General features: G+C 35.6%; 1 protein-coding gene across 4 annotated transcripts in view; it reads left to right on the forward strand.

Moving 5' to 3' along the window:
* The first annotated feature begins 4,842 nt into the window (after positions 1–4,842).
* The window catches only part of LOC149821162 (importin subunit alpha-9), a 137,046-nt gene continuing 128,079 nt past the window's right edge, over positions 4,843–13,809 (forward strand). For all 4 annotated transcript variants that reach the window (XM_089982040.1, XM_089982036.1, XM_089982037.1 and 1 more), the window contains exon 1: positions 4,843–4,969. In XM_089982040.1, coding sequence (XP_089838166.1) covers positions 4,900–4,969 — 70 coding nt within the window. In that variant the 5' untranslated portion in view covers positions 4,843–4,899. The remainder of the gene's footprint in view (positions 4,970–13,809) is intronic.

Consider the following 13,809-nt stretch of genomic DNA (forward strand, 5'->3'; position numbering starts at 1 on the left):
GGACTCATTTTTCATAGTCGTTTGCAATGTTTATCAAAGATGGGTCGAAATCACCTTGTAAATAGAGCCATAAATTGGGATTCTGTTAAAACATGCATATCTGCATCAATACAAACCCAAAATGAGCGAAACAAGATTCTAAATTCAAAGATGTATAGATAATCATAGTGATTTTATTTAAATTTTTCGGATAGGTATTCATAGAGTTATCATTTTTTTTCTAAAACTGGTCAAGAAAAATTTATCAGACATCATAGCTTTAGTTTTTTCAGAAAACGATTTTGTAAAAAACCTTTTTAAGATTATAAAAACTTTAGAATCTAATTATCTTTTGTTTGATCTAACTTAATATAGGTTAATACATGAATAACACCATAAATAATCATTATATGATTAGATCTAATACGAAATAATAACAAAGCCCTAATTTTGCATGTTTCTCAAAATCATTTTTGGGAAAAAATAAAATATTTATAATTTTTTATTAAAGAAATAATTTTTTCCACCATGAAAACATATAAAACAGATCAAGAACATATTAAAAGTTGTTGGAAATCAAAATACTTCAATCATACATGCTCTAAGGGTGTAAAAATATCAGCTATGTAAATCTTACCTGTCTACGATCGAGTTTCACGGTTAGAACAAAGAAAACGGATGATTCGACTCCTATTCCACCACCACCACTCAATGACTAAGTGTAGTTTCAATGGCTGCTCAAGGGTTCTTCAAGGCTCCTACATATTTTTGAGGAGAGAGAAAACCCCAAAAGCAAGAGGAGAAAGAAAAAGGAGAGAGAAGAAGAAAAAAGTGAGATTTTTTTCTCAAAAAGTGGGGGGCATATGGGAGGGGTGTATTTTTATACTCTCCCCAACCCTAGATCAATAAGATCTGGACCCTCCCTCTCCAAAAAACATGTGGACGAGAGAGAAGACAATTCTAGAGAAAAAAACCCTCTAGACTCCTAATTATGATTTATTTTGATTTTTCTTTCTATTTTATATTTTATTATTTTGTAAGACAATAAAGTTTAACTTTTTAACATTTAATTTAAAGGTCTTAATTATCCTCCCTTTATTTTGCTTAATTTAAATTTTTATGAATTTAAAACTAAAAGTTATGGAAACTAAGTGGGCTCTTGGATCCAAATGAGGATCCACATTGAACATCCCCCATTAGGGTCCAAAACACATCCATTGAGTCCAAATACTAATTAGAATTGGATCCAAACCAAACCCCAGATCCAACTTGGATCAAAATAATGATTTTGGATCCAGAACCAAAATTCGAGATCCAAATCACAACTTAAAATTTTTTTTTATGACTTATCTTTTTCGATTATTCTTGAAATATTATTCACATATTAAGACAAAGATTTATAATTACTTGAAACCAAGAAAATCAAGAAAATCTAAAAATTTAAGAAAATCACTAATATCACCAATTCAAGATTTAAAAAAAAAATCAAGACAATCAAGAATGCCTAAATATAGTCATAATCACATCAATACCATCATATAGTCATTTTAATTATCAAGAAAATTATAGGTTTTACATTACATTTTTCCTTGCAGACAAATCTCATTTCCACAGTTTTTAGGCTGAAAAATTCATTTGTCTTTCTGAAAACTATTTCCTCAGAAAAGTTTTTGGTGTTTTTCTCATATTTATAAAGAGAGTTATAATTTTGTCAATGAAACAAATAACAAAATTTTAATTAACAGCATACAACATGAATAAGAATATTAACTCAAGCAATCTAACTACATTTTCTACAAAGAATCAATATATGTTATCTTATTGCATTTCAAAAGTGGTTTTTATTTCAAAAAAACCCACAACATACGACTTGCCTCAAATCTTTTGTTTTTAATTCAAACAAAAACATTTATTTTAGGGATTCAACCAATTTCCTCTGGGAAAATCAGATCAAACCCTTCTTTATTAATATATTTCAAGGTTTACGAAGGGCTTTTATTCGAAAACCCTTAATACTTCGAATCCAGGCTAATCGGCTATGCTTGATTTGCACGTATTCAAACCCAATGCATGGCCTATAAATTTTTTTTTTAAGGCTTAAAACCAGATCCTTCCTCACCCATGTATATGTGTGTACATCTCTGATTCAGAGTGTATGCATGCATATTAGTGTCATAACCCAATTTTAATTAAGATCCAAGAAAATTGATTTAGCAAAACCGATTTTTGAGAGAGTTTTTCTTTAGAAAACCGCCTCCACTCTAATTTTTACAAATCCAATGCCAAATCCTCACATGGGAGGTTCAGTACAGGATTCATCTAACTAAAAACTAGAATAAACTCGTGCATACGAGTTCCCATCTGTGTAGAAAATAGAACCCCTTACCTTTTTTGAGAAAATGCCTTTTCTAGTAGAAAAAACCAAAATTTTCAACCGAATTGGATCCTCTGCTTCGTGTGGTGGCTACAGCTTGATGGTTAGCTCCCCTCCAATGTGTATGAGTACTCCTCTTAGTTATGTGGAAGAGGAAAAGTAAAAAAAAAAAAAATAGAAGAGGAAGAAGAAAGAAGAAGAAAGAAGAAGGAGAAAAGGAGTAGGAAGAGAGAGAACAAAAAACAAAAGAGGCAAAATAAGGGGGTGGTGGTGGTGAGCCCCTCCTCCCTTTTTATAATATGTAGGGCTAGGTCAAGGGTCTGGAGCAATTCTCAGCCCTTGATCTAGGTCCCTCTTATCTTTTCTTTCTTCTAATTTTTTTTCTAAATTTTTCCTAATCAAATTTCTTTCTATTTGCCTTGTATTTTTTTTCTACCTAGTTAGCTTATGTTATTATGTTATATAGCATACTATAATGTATATAATATAAAATATAGTCTCCATAAGCTGGACATCACCCCTTATGAGCTTTCCCCTCTTCAATTTGAAATTTTGTCAAACTTGCTTGCTTGGTAAGCAAGTTTGACTTATTCAATTTTTTTCCCTTCCTCCTTTCTTTCCTTATTCCCTTTTTTATTTTCTTAGCTACCCAACTCATCCTACACTCTTTTAGGATGGGGCGGATCCCCCATTGGGAGAGTCTCTTCTCTTGTTATTTAGCAAGTTTTGACTTTGGTTAACAAAAATTGGTTTTTAGTAACTTAAAAAAAAGGGTTTTCAATTTGAAGTTTTAAATTGGAGTTTTAATTAACCCTTGAGGTGCCACATAGGATGGGCCCCATAGGGGATGCCCCATCTTTGGATCTCTACTTCATTATTGAATTTGCTTAAAATCTCATTTTCTATTCCATATTGATTAATTTACTAATTATCTTTATTTGATATTTTGGATTTCAAAATTTTCAAAACTAAATTATAATTTTTAAATTGAATGACATTACATGTAAACCAAATTATTTCAAATTCATATGAAATTCTCTCAAATTATCATTATCATAATTATTTAAATTCTCTTCTTAAAAATGCCATTTTTACTAAAATTATTTTCGAAAACGGTTTTCTCTAGGGTCAGCTCGACAATTTAGTTATTTTCACTTTTTTTTGTAAATTGGATTTCAAAGTCATAAAACTAAGTTCAAAATTATTGAAATTATATTACATACATATCAAATGATCATAAATTCGTCCGAAATCATATTCAAGTTTATTTTGATGAAATTTACTAATTATTTTATTAAATTCTATCTTTTTCATAAATTCAATTTTGAATGCGAATTTCAATAAAATCAACTTTAATCAACTTAAGTTTTTATAAGATATTTCTTATAAATCATCTTAGGCTAATTTATATTTTTACACTTATTTCTTGTAAAATTCATCATTAATATTATTTTATTCATTACAAATACCCTAAAGAATCACAAGTATTATATCTGAATTCAATTTAAATTACAAACTCAATTTTGAGGAAGATTCAAATTATTGTATAATTCAAACTTGAATTGACATTCAACTAAATCTTAAATTTAGATTTGAATCAAACCCAAATCCAATTATAATATTTTTGAGACTTGTTAATTAAATTTGAATTCAAATTCCTAAATCAAAGTCCGAATTCAATAAAACTCATAAATTGAAATCAAAATTTAATAAGACTCCAAATTCAAATGCACACTCAAGAATCCTAACTAATATCGAAACTTCAATTAAATTATAATTAAGTTCAACTTAAATCTAAATTAAAAATCAAAGCCTTGAATAAATTTTCAATCTAAAATTTATTCTAGATCCAAACGAATTGTGATTAAATATCATCTTAAGTTCAGATAATATTTTAGCCTCAAATTCATCTTTATTTCTCGTAAAACATTAAAGTATATAAATATTTCAAACTTTTATTTTCTTCAATTGCTATTTATCAAAATTTAAACTCCAAAAATTAAACAAAAATTCTTCTTATTAATTTAATAATTCATTGAAAATTTACAGGTTTTACACCTTTCATAGCAACCTTTTCTATCATCCTTTTATCTAAAAAAAAACCCTTAGTTTATTTTTTTCACTCTAAGTTCTGAGTTTTATGGAAAAATGTCTCTTACTTGTCTTAAATGAGCTTCTCTGTCTCTTTGCATTCAATTAAAGAAATGGTTCTGACGGTTATTTTAAACGGCAGATAGAATTATGTGAACAAAAAGTGACTTGGGGACAACCAAACAATTTCTGGAAACTTTAGGTCTTTCTCTAAAATCTTAGAACCAGAGGTGGCTAAACGTGAATGCTCGATAAGTTAGACCCCTAACGTGAATTCCCCAATGTTACAGTGGCGACTGTAAAACGTCGAGAATTTTGTCACCTTGCTGGAGGGAGGGTCAAGGGGTGGTAAAGGAGTCCAGTACGAACACTTGTGTCTGGCTTTTAAATCAGTGGGTTGCCTCCAGAGAATCCATTTCTCTTCATACTCGGAGTCCGTTCCATGTGCATCATCGATGGCCCACTCCGGAGAGCAGGAAGGTTCGTCATCATCCACACAGAAGAGGGAGCCCCTCAAATCTTCCGGTGCTGTAATCTCATCTCCGCACCCCTTTCTGTTTTCTCCTTTCATCCACACAGAAGTTTGTATTTTTGCCATTTGGGACTTGGGCAGTTGGTCTCACTTAGTTTGGGGCGAACTTTTATGTTTTGCTTTAAAATAAGTGGAAGAGTTTCGATTCTTTCGTGCTTTCGCTCATAATTTCGGGGATGTAGTAAGGGCTCGTGAACTAAATCAATAGGTGGTCCATTGGTACAGACCCCACGTTGGTTTCCTTTTCTTTCTGATGCTCCTCCGCTATTTCAAAGTCACCATTATCAGCGATATGTTGCACAATGACATTGAGGCTTTGTAGATTTGGATGGTCTTCTTTTCATCTGCAATTCGATTGATTTGATCTTAAGCGATCATTTGGAGTTGATTTTTTTTCGGAATAATGAAAAGATCAACCCATTACTTTTATCAATGATGTGCTTAATTTCTCACAAGCGAATCCAACTTAACCTAATCCTGCGTTACCAAGTTCAAACAATAATGTCTGATTGTAGAAAGCCTTAATAGTCCATTTCTGTGTGTGTGTGTGTGAATTTTAAGTCTATATAAATAAAACTTGTAAAGTTGATACGGCAAACTGAGGGAACTGGCTGTCAGCATGCGTAGTGTCAAGTGCACCACTATGGTTTGACCTATGTAATATATACATATAATTGACCGTATTTGTGGTATTTCTGTTTCTAATGATATTAGGTAACCTCTGAACAAATGTAGAAACTAGTTTACAAATTCCAATCTGAATTACTTTTTTCCTAATCATGATTAGCAGCTTTCACTTGAAGAGAGCAAGTTGGTTTAAGAGTACAGCACATGATTGCTTGCACAAAATTATCAAATTATTTGAAAACACGCTAATCATGAGATTCCATTGTTGCTAACACGTATTGGCTTGCTACTTCAAAAATATTACAACATTCATTTATTAGATCCAACCATTATTTGTTTAATGATAACGTGATGCATGTAATGAAGCTTTGAGAGGGGACAATAGAACTTTTAAAATAATAAACACATATACCAGAAGATCAATTTGGTCACATATGAATAAGATCAATCATAAAGACTATTTTTATTAAAACAATTTATTAGAAAATATAAAGAAAGAAGATTTTTTTTATATGGTTCCAATAGGTTGGAGAAAGGTTATGATAGAGTTCCAAGGCAACTAATTTGATGGTTATTAAAGAAGAAAGAATCCTACATAAATATATGACATCATGCAAAAATGTATCAAAGAGTCATAATAATTGTTAGGGCTACATGTGGTTACTATATCAAGCGTTCACTTTAAGTCCATTTTACATTCATTGTTAATAGATGACGTACACGTAACACCTTGTATCCATGATGATAATGATTATGATTATGATTTATCACTGAGCAAGATGACAAAGAAAACATAGGATAAACATGTTGATCTAGATTAAAAAACAACCAAATAGAAATAGTAATTTTGTGATCTTTCTTTTAATAGTAATATGCTAGTTTTTTATTGTTATGATAATGATAGTTATATCATCATAGTCATGGAGTTGGGAATCATATATCAAGCATCCCCAACTTGCTACAAATATCTTACAGTCTTGATTTGTTTACTCTCTTAGTTAAGATATTTGCTGGTTCAAATTGAGTGCAAATATGGCAAAGGGAGGCAACTTTGCTTCAACTTTCTCTTTAATAGAATGGCAATCCATCTCAGTATGCTTGGTTCTTTCATGATAAACAAGATCAGGTGCTACTTGGATTGCAACTTTATTGTCACAAGAGAAAAAGATAAGAGAATCATGCTCAATCCTCAACTCTGAAAGTAGCGATTTTTGACAAATTCCCCCTAAAGGTAATTTTGGATGGAAGAGGCAAGGTAACATGTTCTGGGGAGAAAAGAAAACCTTTCAGTATTTTATTTTAGGTGGCAACAAAAACTATTTGGACTTGTTACCAATGTCACAAGAGGGTCAGGGGAACATGTAGAAGTCAAGTACGATTGCTCATATCATATGGCTGTTAAAGTAGCGGTTTTGCCTCCAGAATCCATTTTCCTTAGTCGTATCCACCCACTTTCTCCATGATTACAATAACGTCTCACTTGAAGAGTGTAAGTTGCTTTTAGGTTTACATCACATCAATGCATATGCAAAATATCAAAACATCTCAAGTCTCAACATACAAAAAAAATGTTGAACATACAATTTTTTTTCTTGAGATTCCATTGTTGCTAACCTGAATTGGCTTGCAACTTCAAAAACATAGAACATTCATTTGTTTAATGAAAACATGATGCATACCTAATTTGGTCGAGTCCCTCTCTAGCTCGAGTCCCTCTCTCTCTCTCTCTCGTCTCTATCTGGGAGCAACCAAACACAGTTCATTGATGCAACAAAAAACTCTTCTACAAATCCTGAATTGGTTGCATTTGTACAATTTTCTAATAATGATCATGGTGCTGAGCAACCAGCTGTAATTAAAAGAGCGCTTGATCACATGGCCTAGACGACCTCTATCAGATGTGATCAAGGGCAATTGTAGTTGACTGCTGTCATTTGCAAAGTTGAAGCTATGCTTGTGCAGTCGCCACAGTTGGTGACTTATCTCAACCATCCTATCGGCCAGGGTGGAGCAGGCACAAGCGCTTGAGCTCAGGGCAGTCATGGCTAGGCAGCATTGTTCCTTCATTATCCTCTGTCTGGCTTGGCACTCAAACTGTACTTTTGATGATAAGACTATGACTGGCGGTCACTTTGGGACCATCAAGAACTGCACTAGACCTTCCCATGAGGCTGACGTTGGGCTCGACTTTGCTGTGATGCTTTTTGAACCAGTTGGGCAACATTTTCCCTCGTATGCGGACCTTGTCCAGCTGGCTGGAGTTGTTGATGCCACGAGTGAGGTAATCATACAAGGAATTGCTACATTGTGAGACAACCTGTGTTGTGAAGTTGCAATGTGTGGCCAGCCATGCTGATTCGCGACACCATTTGGGGATTAATGCTCATAATGGTGGAGCAAATGATTTAGAATTTTCTCATCCAAACCTTCGACCCTGCCTTGTAACTTGTGAAGATGATAAATTGATAAAGGTGTGGGGTCTAAATGGAAGAAGACTTGATACTTTTGGAGGATATAAGGCACCCGTTCATTTTGTGTGTCCGCATATACAAGTTGAGGGTAACTTTAAGTCTAAGGCTCTTGTTCGAAAGAACAGGAATGATATTATAAGGAAAAGTGACATCATCAATGTCACGATACTCCTTGCTTTGGACGATGACAAGGGTGGTGATGAATGAATGGTTCAACCTTGGCTTCATTCCATCATTTGAGTGAGCACGCATCGTGGCATGAGTCTGTATCTCAATGAAAGCATGCAACTCATAGTGTTTGGATTAAACCTACTCATTATCTTTGATCCCGGAGAAAAGCAAAAGTGGATCCACCATCGATTAAGTGAGCACCCTCCTTTAGAAGCTCACATCCAGATGACTTGGAAGGACGCATGGGTGCCACATAGTGTTTAAGGCTGAAAGACAGTCTGCCAAAAACTTCAAAGGGGTGTGCCAACCTTAGAGATCGATTACCACCTTCGAAAGCATCCTCTTAGAGTCTTGCGCAAGGGACTAGGCAATTTTCAAGGGGGAGGGGAAGATACCAGCCTAATTTTTGAAGAAACAAATCAAGTCAATCCAGATCCGAACTCTAGTCCAACTAAAGCTGGTGGTTTGTGGGGCCCACACTTGGGGTCAACCATGGGCAGCGTCCACCCCTATTTTTGGAGTTGGCTAAAGATGGAGAACCTCTTAGTGGCCTAGGCTAATTGTGGTGAGCCAAAGTTTGGCCTAGGCCTATTTCTAGGGGGGCCTAAATGTGGAGCTCCCTAATTCTATAAGATCTAAAGATGAGAAAGCTAGAAATAGAGAGGAGCCAAGTGGGACCCACCCTGGAGGGCATCCTAATTATGGAATCCTCTAAAAACCGTGTAGAGGGCTTTGACGACTCTCTAAGCAAGGAAAATGACAATTCAAAGGAAGGAACAATTTTAGAGGAGAAGACCCTTATTTTTGGATTGATCCAAGTAGGGTTAACTAGATTTAGTTTTTGCTTCCTCAGGTTTTATCTAGTTTTAGGTTTTCATTCAAGAATTGCTTATGAACTTGTATAAGGCATTAAGTACCTCTCTTTGGCCTTTATATGGAGGCCCTTGTATTTAGTTTGAATAAGCTAAGAAATTGAATTGAATCTTAAAACTTGTCTCTGATCTCTCTACGAAAATTGTCCCCCTCTCTCTTGGACGACTCTCTTTCTCTAGCTCGAGTCCCTCTCTCTTGACTCGATTCTGTCTCTTCTATCGAGTCCCTACCCTTGTCTCGTCTCTCTCTCTAGGGCTAGTCTCTACCCTCAATTGGTGTGGTTGATCCTAGTAGGTCAGCTGACTTCAATAGACCAAGGTTGTGCCAAGGCCCACCTCAATCCGACGGTTCAAACCCGAGTCCCTGGCAGTCTCACCTTGTTCGAGCAGATCCCGTGAAGCCCTGGCCTCTCTCAGCTGGGCCGGCCTTGTAGCAGACCTCAACCACGTCAACCAAGCCTCTTTAAGTCATCCCAGACCCTTTATAAGCCCCTAAAACCTAATCTTAGACCCAATCACTCATCAAGTGTTATCAGAGCACTTTCTAAGGGGAGGGGATGATGCAGGCTTAATTTTTGAAGGGGTGCGCCAACTTTAGAGATCGACTACCCCCTTTGAAAGTATCCTCTCAGAGTCTTGCCTAAGGGACTAGGCAATTTCCAACGGGGAGGGGATGATGAATGCCTAATTTTTGAAGAAATGGATCAGGTCAACCTGGATCTGAACTCCAGTCTAGCTAAAGCTAGTGGCTTGTGGGGCCCATGCTTGGGGTCCACCATGGGGGGCGTCCACCCCTATTTTTGACGCTAGCCAAAGATGGAGAACCAATTAATGACCTGGGCTAATTGTGGTGAGCCTAAGTTTATCCTAGGCTTATTTCTGGGGGACCTAAATGTGGACCTCCCTAATTCTTGAAGATCTAAAAATGAGAAAGCCAAAATTAGAGAGGAGCCAAGTGGGACCCACCTTGGGGGGCATCCTCCTAATTATGGAATCCTCTAAAAAATGTGTAGAGGGTTTGATGGCTTTCTAGAAAAGGAAAATGACAATTCAAAGGGAGGAACAATTTTAGAGGAGAAGACCCCTATTTCTGGCTTGGTCCAACTAGGGCTAACTAGATTTAGTTTTTACTTCTTCAGGTTTTATCTAGTTTTAGGTTTTCATTCAAGAATTGCTTATGAACTTGTGTAAGGCATTAAGTACCCCTCTTTGGCCTATATATAAAGGCCCTTGTATTTGGTTGAATAAGCTCAGAAATTGAATTAAATCTTCAAACTTGTCTCTCATTTCTCTCTCTCTCTATCAAAATTGCCCTCCTGTCTCTTGGACAACTCTCACTCTCTAGCTCGAGTCCCTCTCTCTTGAATCGATTCTCTCTTCTATCAAGTTTCTACCCCTGAATCATCTTCTAGGGCTAGTCCCTACCCTCAATTAGCATGGTTGATCATTAGTGGGTCAACTTACTTAAGTGGACCAAGGCTGCTGCCAAGGCCCACCTCAATTTGGCGGTTTGAACGCAAGTCCTTTACTGTCTCACCTTGTCTGTGCTGATCTCGTGAAGCCCTAGCCACTCCTAGTTGGATCAACCCTTTACCTGACCTTAACCACGTTAGCCAAGCCTTATTAAGTCGTCCTAGACCCTTCTATAACCCTAAACCTAACTGAGAACCCACCTGATGCAGCGCATCTGGATCATTCCGACACATGCAAGGAGCTGGAGGTCGATCCACCATTGAAGACTCGCTACAGGAAGACATACCATTGCATACCCAAGTCCAAAACAACCTATTCAGGCCAAAATGGGGGATAAGGGTATTTTTGACTTTTTACCTTTTTCATTTTTTGAGGTTTTTTGCCATAAATATATCATTTTTTTAGATAATTTAGTTTCAAATGTGAGAATTTTTGGAACTACAAAAATAATTTATATTTTTTTAGTAGGTGCCAGATTCTACGAATCTAGATAGTTCTAGTACTCGCTAGAATCTATTTTAGGTATTAGAGGGTGTAGAGGTAACATGGGTTGATTTTAAATTTTTTTAGCAATGGATCTGAATTTTGATCCATTTAGTTTAGAGGATCCAATCCACCCCCATAAGTATGTCTTTCTCATTGGCCCAAATGGAGGTGACCTCTTGGAGCGTCCAATCCAAGTGTGACCACTTCACTAGCTTCCTCATTGGTCCAAATGAAGGTGACCTCTTGGAGTGTCCAATCCAAAAGTGACCACTTCACTAGCTTCCTCATTGGCCCAAATGTTGGTGACCTCTTTGAGTGTTTAATCCAAGAGTGGCCACCTCATTAGCTTCTTCATTGACCTAAATTGAGGTGACCTCTTGGAGTGTCAAAATCAAGAGTGACTACCTCACTAGCTTCCTAAAGGCTCAAAGGGAGGTGTCCTCTTAAATGAGCCATTCTCAACAACCTTAAAGGTCTACCATTAGCTTAGAAAGGAGGAGGATACGACAAAAAAGTTGGCTCGCTTCTCATTGACTTTCAAGGAAGGTGGCCTCTCATGAGAGCCAATGAGAGTAAGGAGAGTCTTCTTCTCCCTTTATAAGCCATTCCAAAAAACATGCAGGGAGTTTTTGTCTACTTTTGAGGAAATTCTGGGAAGTGAAAAATGAGAACCACCTTGTGAGGGTGAACTGCACTTGTGAGTGAACCTTGAGAGAAGGTTGAGTGACTTGTGAACTTGTGACGGAGTGGGGGGACGTCCACCCTACTACTTTCCACGTCTTCTTTGTGACATCGAACCACGTGGTTGATGTCTTGGAGCTGCTGAGCGTACTTTGGAGCTGTTAAGGAGTTCACTTGGTGGCTGAACTCGCTGCCACACCGCTGGATATTTCTAGTTTGGAATTTTCTGTTCACTGTACTTGTCTACTAGAATCGTTAGACTGCATTCAATCCATTTTTGATGTGCTGCTCAAAATCTGAACAGAATTGAATCTGTTTGACTGATTTAAATTTGATTAAACTCCATTTTAACCTATTTGGTGACTGTTAAATCGCTGTAGCGTTTTGGAGTTGTTGTCGAGTATTTTTTTGTTTGTTGTTCACGACTGTGCTGTGAACATTGGACTGTTGCAGACGTCCAAGTTGGTTTGTTGTTGTGTAACCTGAGTGGTGTAAGTTTTATGAACTAGATTTTTAAAGATATATTTTTGATAAAAATGTTTTGTGAAAGCCATACACCAAATAATAAAAATTGGCTCACACTAGGGTGAGATCCGGGTCGAACTCAGGGAACAAAGCTTGTATTCTACAAAAATTCAGTCTTTATTGCCTTAAAAATAAAAATAACTAACTAATTACAATGAGTTACCCTTTTGCAGAGGGTTCAACAAAATAATAAACATGCCTTATTACAATTTTGCTTAAAATAAATAGCCCTAAAGCTAAAAAAAAAATAAAAAAATAAAAAAAGGGTCTTTTGTTGCTTGAGCTCTAGTCCCTTGATATATTGCTACGTTCCTCTGAATCAAAGAGCTGGTAGTATTTGATCTGTAGGCTCTTGTATTCTTTGCTCACTTGGTAGGGGCTCTCTTGAAGGGCTTTTAAGGACCTTCAGGGGACCTTCTAGGGACCTCTGAGGGCTCGAAAGGCATTTTTGAAGGGCAATCACTTCTCTTCAAAACACAAAAAGAACAAAAACACACAAAAAAAACTATCCCTAAAATTAATGTTAGTCAAATCCAAAACAAGAAACAAGAATCTAACAAACTTGTAACAAATAAACTAACGTATAACAAACTAAGTAACAACTATGAAACAAACAAACTAACTAGAAACAAATTAAAACAAACTAACTCAATTCAAGAAAAACGTGAATAGCACTAATTAATTTAACAACTTAATTAAATCTAACTAAGTATGAAATAAACTAAAACAACTTTTGACTAACTAAAATCAAGAAACCATTAGATCAAAACTAAATAAATTTAACAATTAACTAGAACTTGACTAATTATGAAATACACTACAGTAAATTCTAAATATCTGAATCTAGAACGCGTTGATTCAACAACTAACTAAACAAAGTCTATGAAATAGGTAAATCTAATCTAATTGGTCCAACTTAAAACTGATTTTAACACTTCTAATTGACTCTACCTAATTAACAAAATAAGCTAAACTAACTCTAAGTAAAGGAAGACGTCAATTCAAGTATAGCTACAAAAAGAAAAGATTAACAATTAAATCTAATCTAACTAATCCCAATATTAATTTAACTATGTTAATTAACTAATGCTGGATTATTGTATTAACTAAGTGATGGGTAAAATGAAAGACAACGTAAACCAAACAATAAACTAACTAGGCTTAACATTAAAATCTAAAACAATTAATGAGACGAAAAACGTTAAATCAAACAACCTAATCTAAATAGTATATATAAAAAAATGTAAATCATGCTAACTAATTAACGAGGTGACTACTATATTATACATGCACTGAGTGACCAACGTCAATCACGCTGGTGTGCGTGATTGACGATGGGTTCTGATAAAGTATGCAGAACCAGGTCTGCGTGATCTTGGTTGACAACCGATCTATGCTAGTAAAAAAAATAATTAATCACACCAGATTGCGATTCACACTGACAGCGATGGTTCTGAATCACACACAGGCCATTTAGTTCTCTTGATCAAAAAATAGAGAACATGATCTACACTATACTGTTAACGC

The sequence above is a fragment of the Nuphar pumila genome, chromosome 12 (genome assembly GCF_984573655.1).
Source record: "Nuphar pumila chromosome 12, dmNupPumi1.hap1.1, whole genome shotgun sequence".
In the NCBI taxonomy this organism is placed as follows: domain Eukaryota; kingdom Viridiplantae; phylum Streptophyta; class Magnoliopsida; order Nymphaeales; family Nymphaeaceae; genus Nuphar; species Nuphar pumila.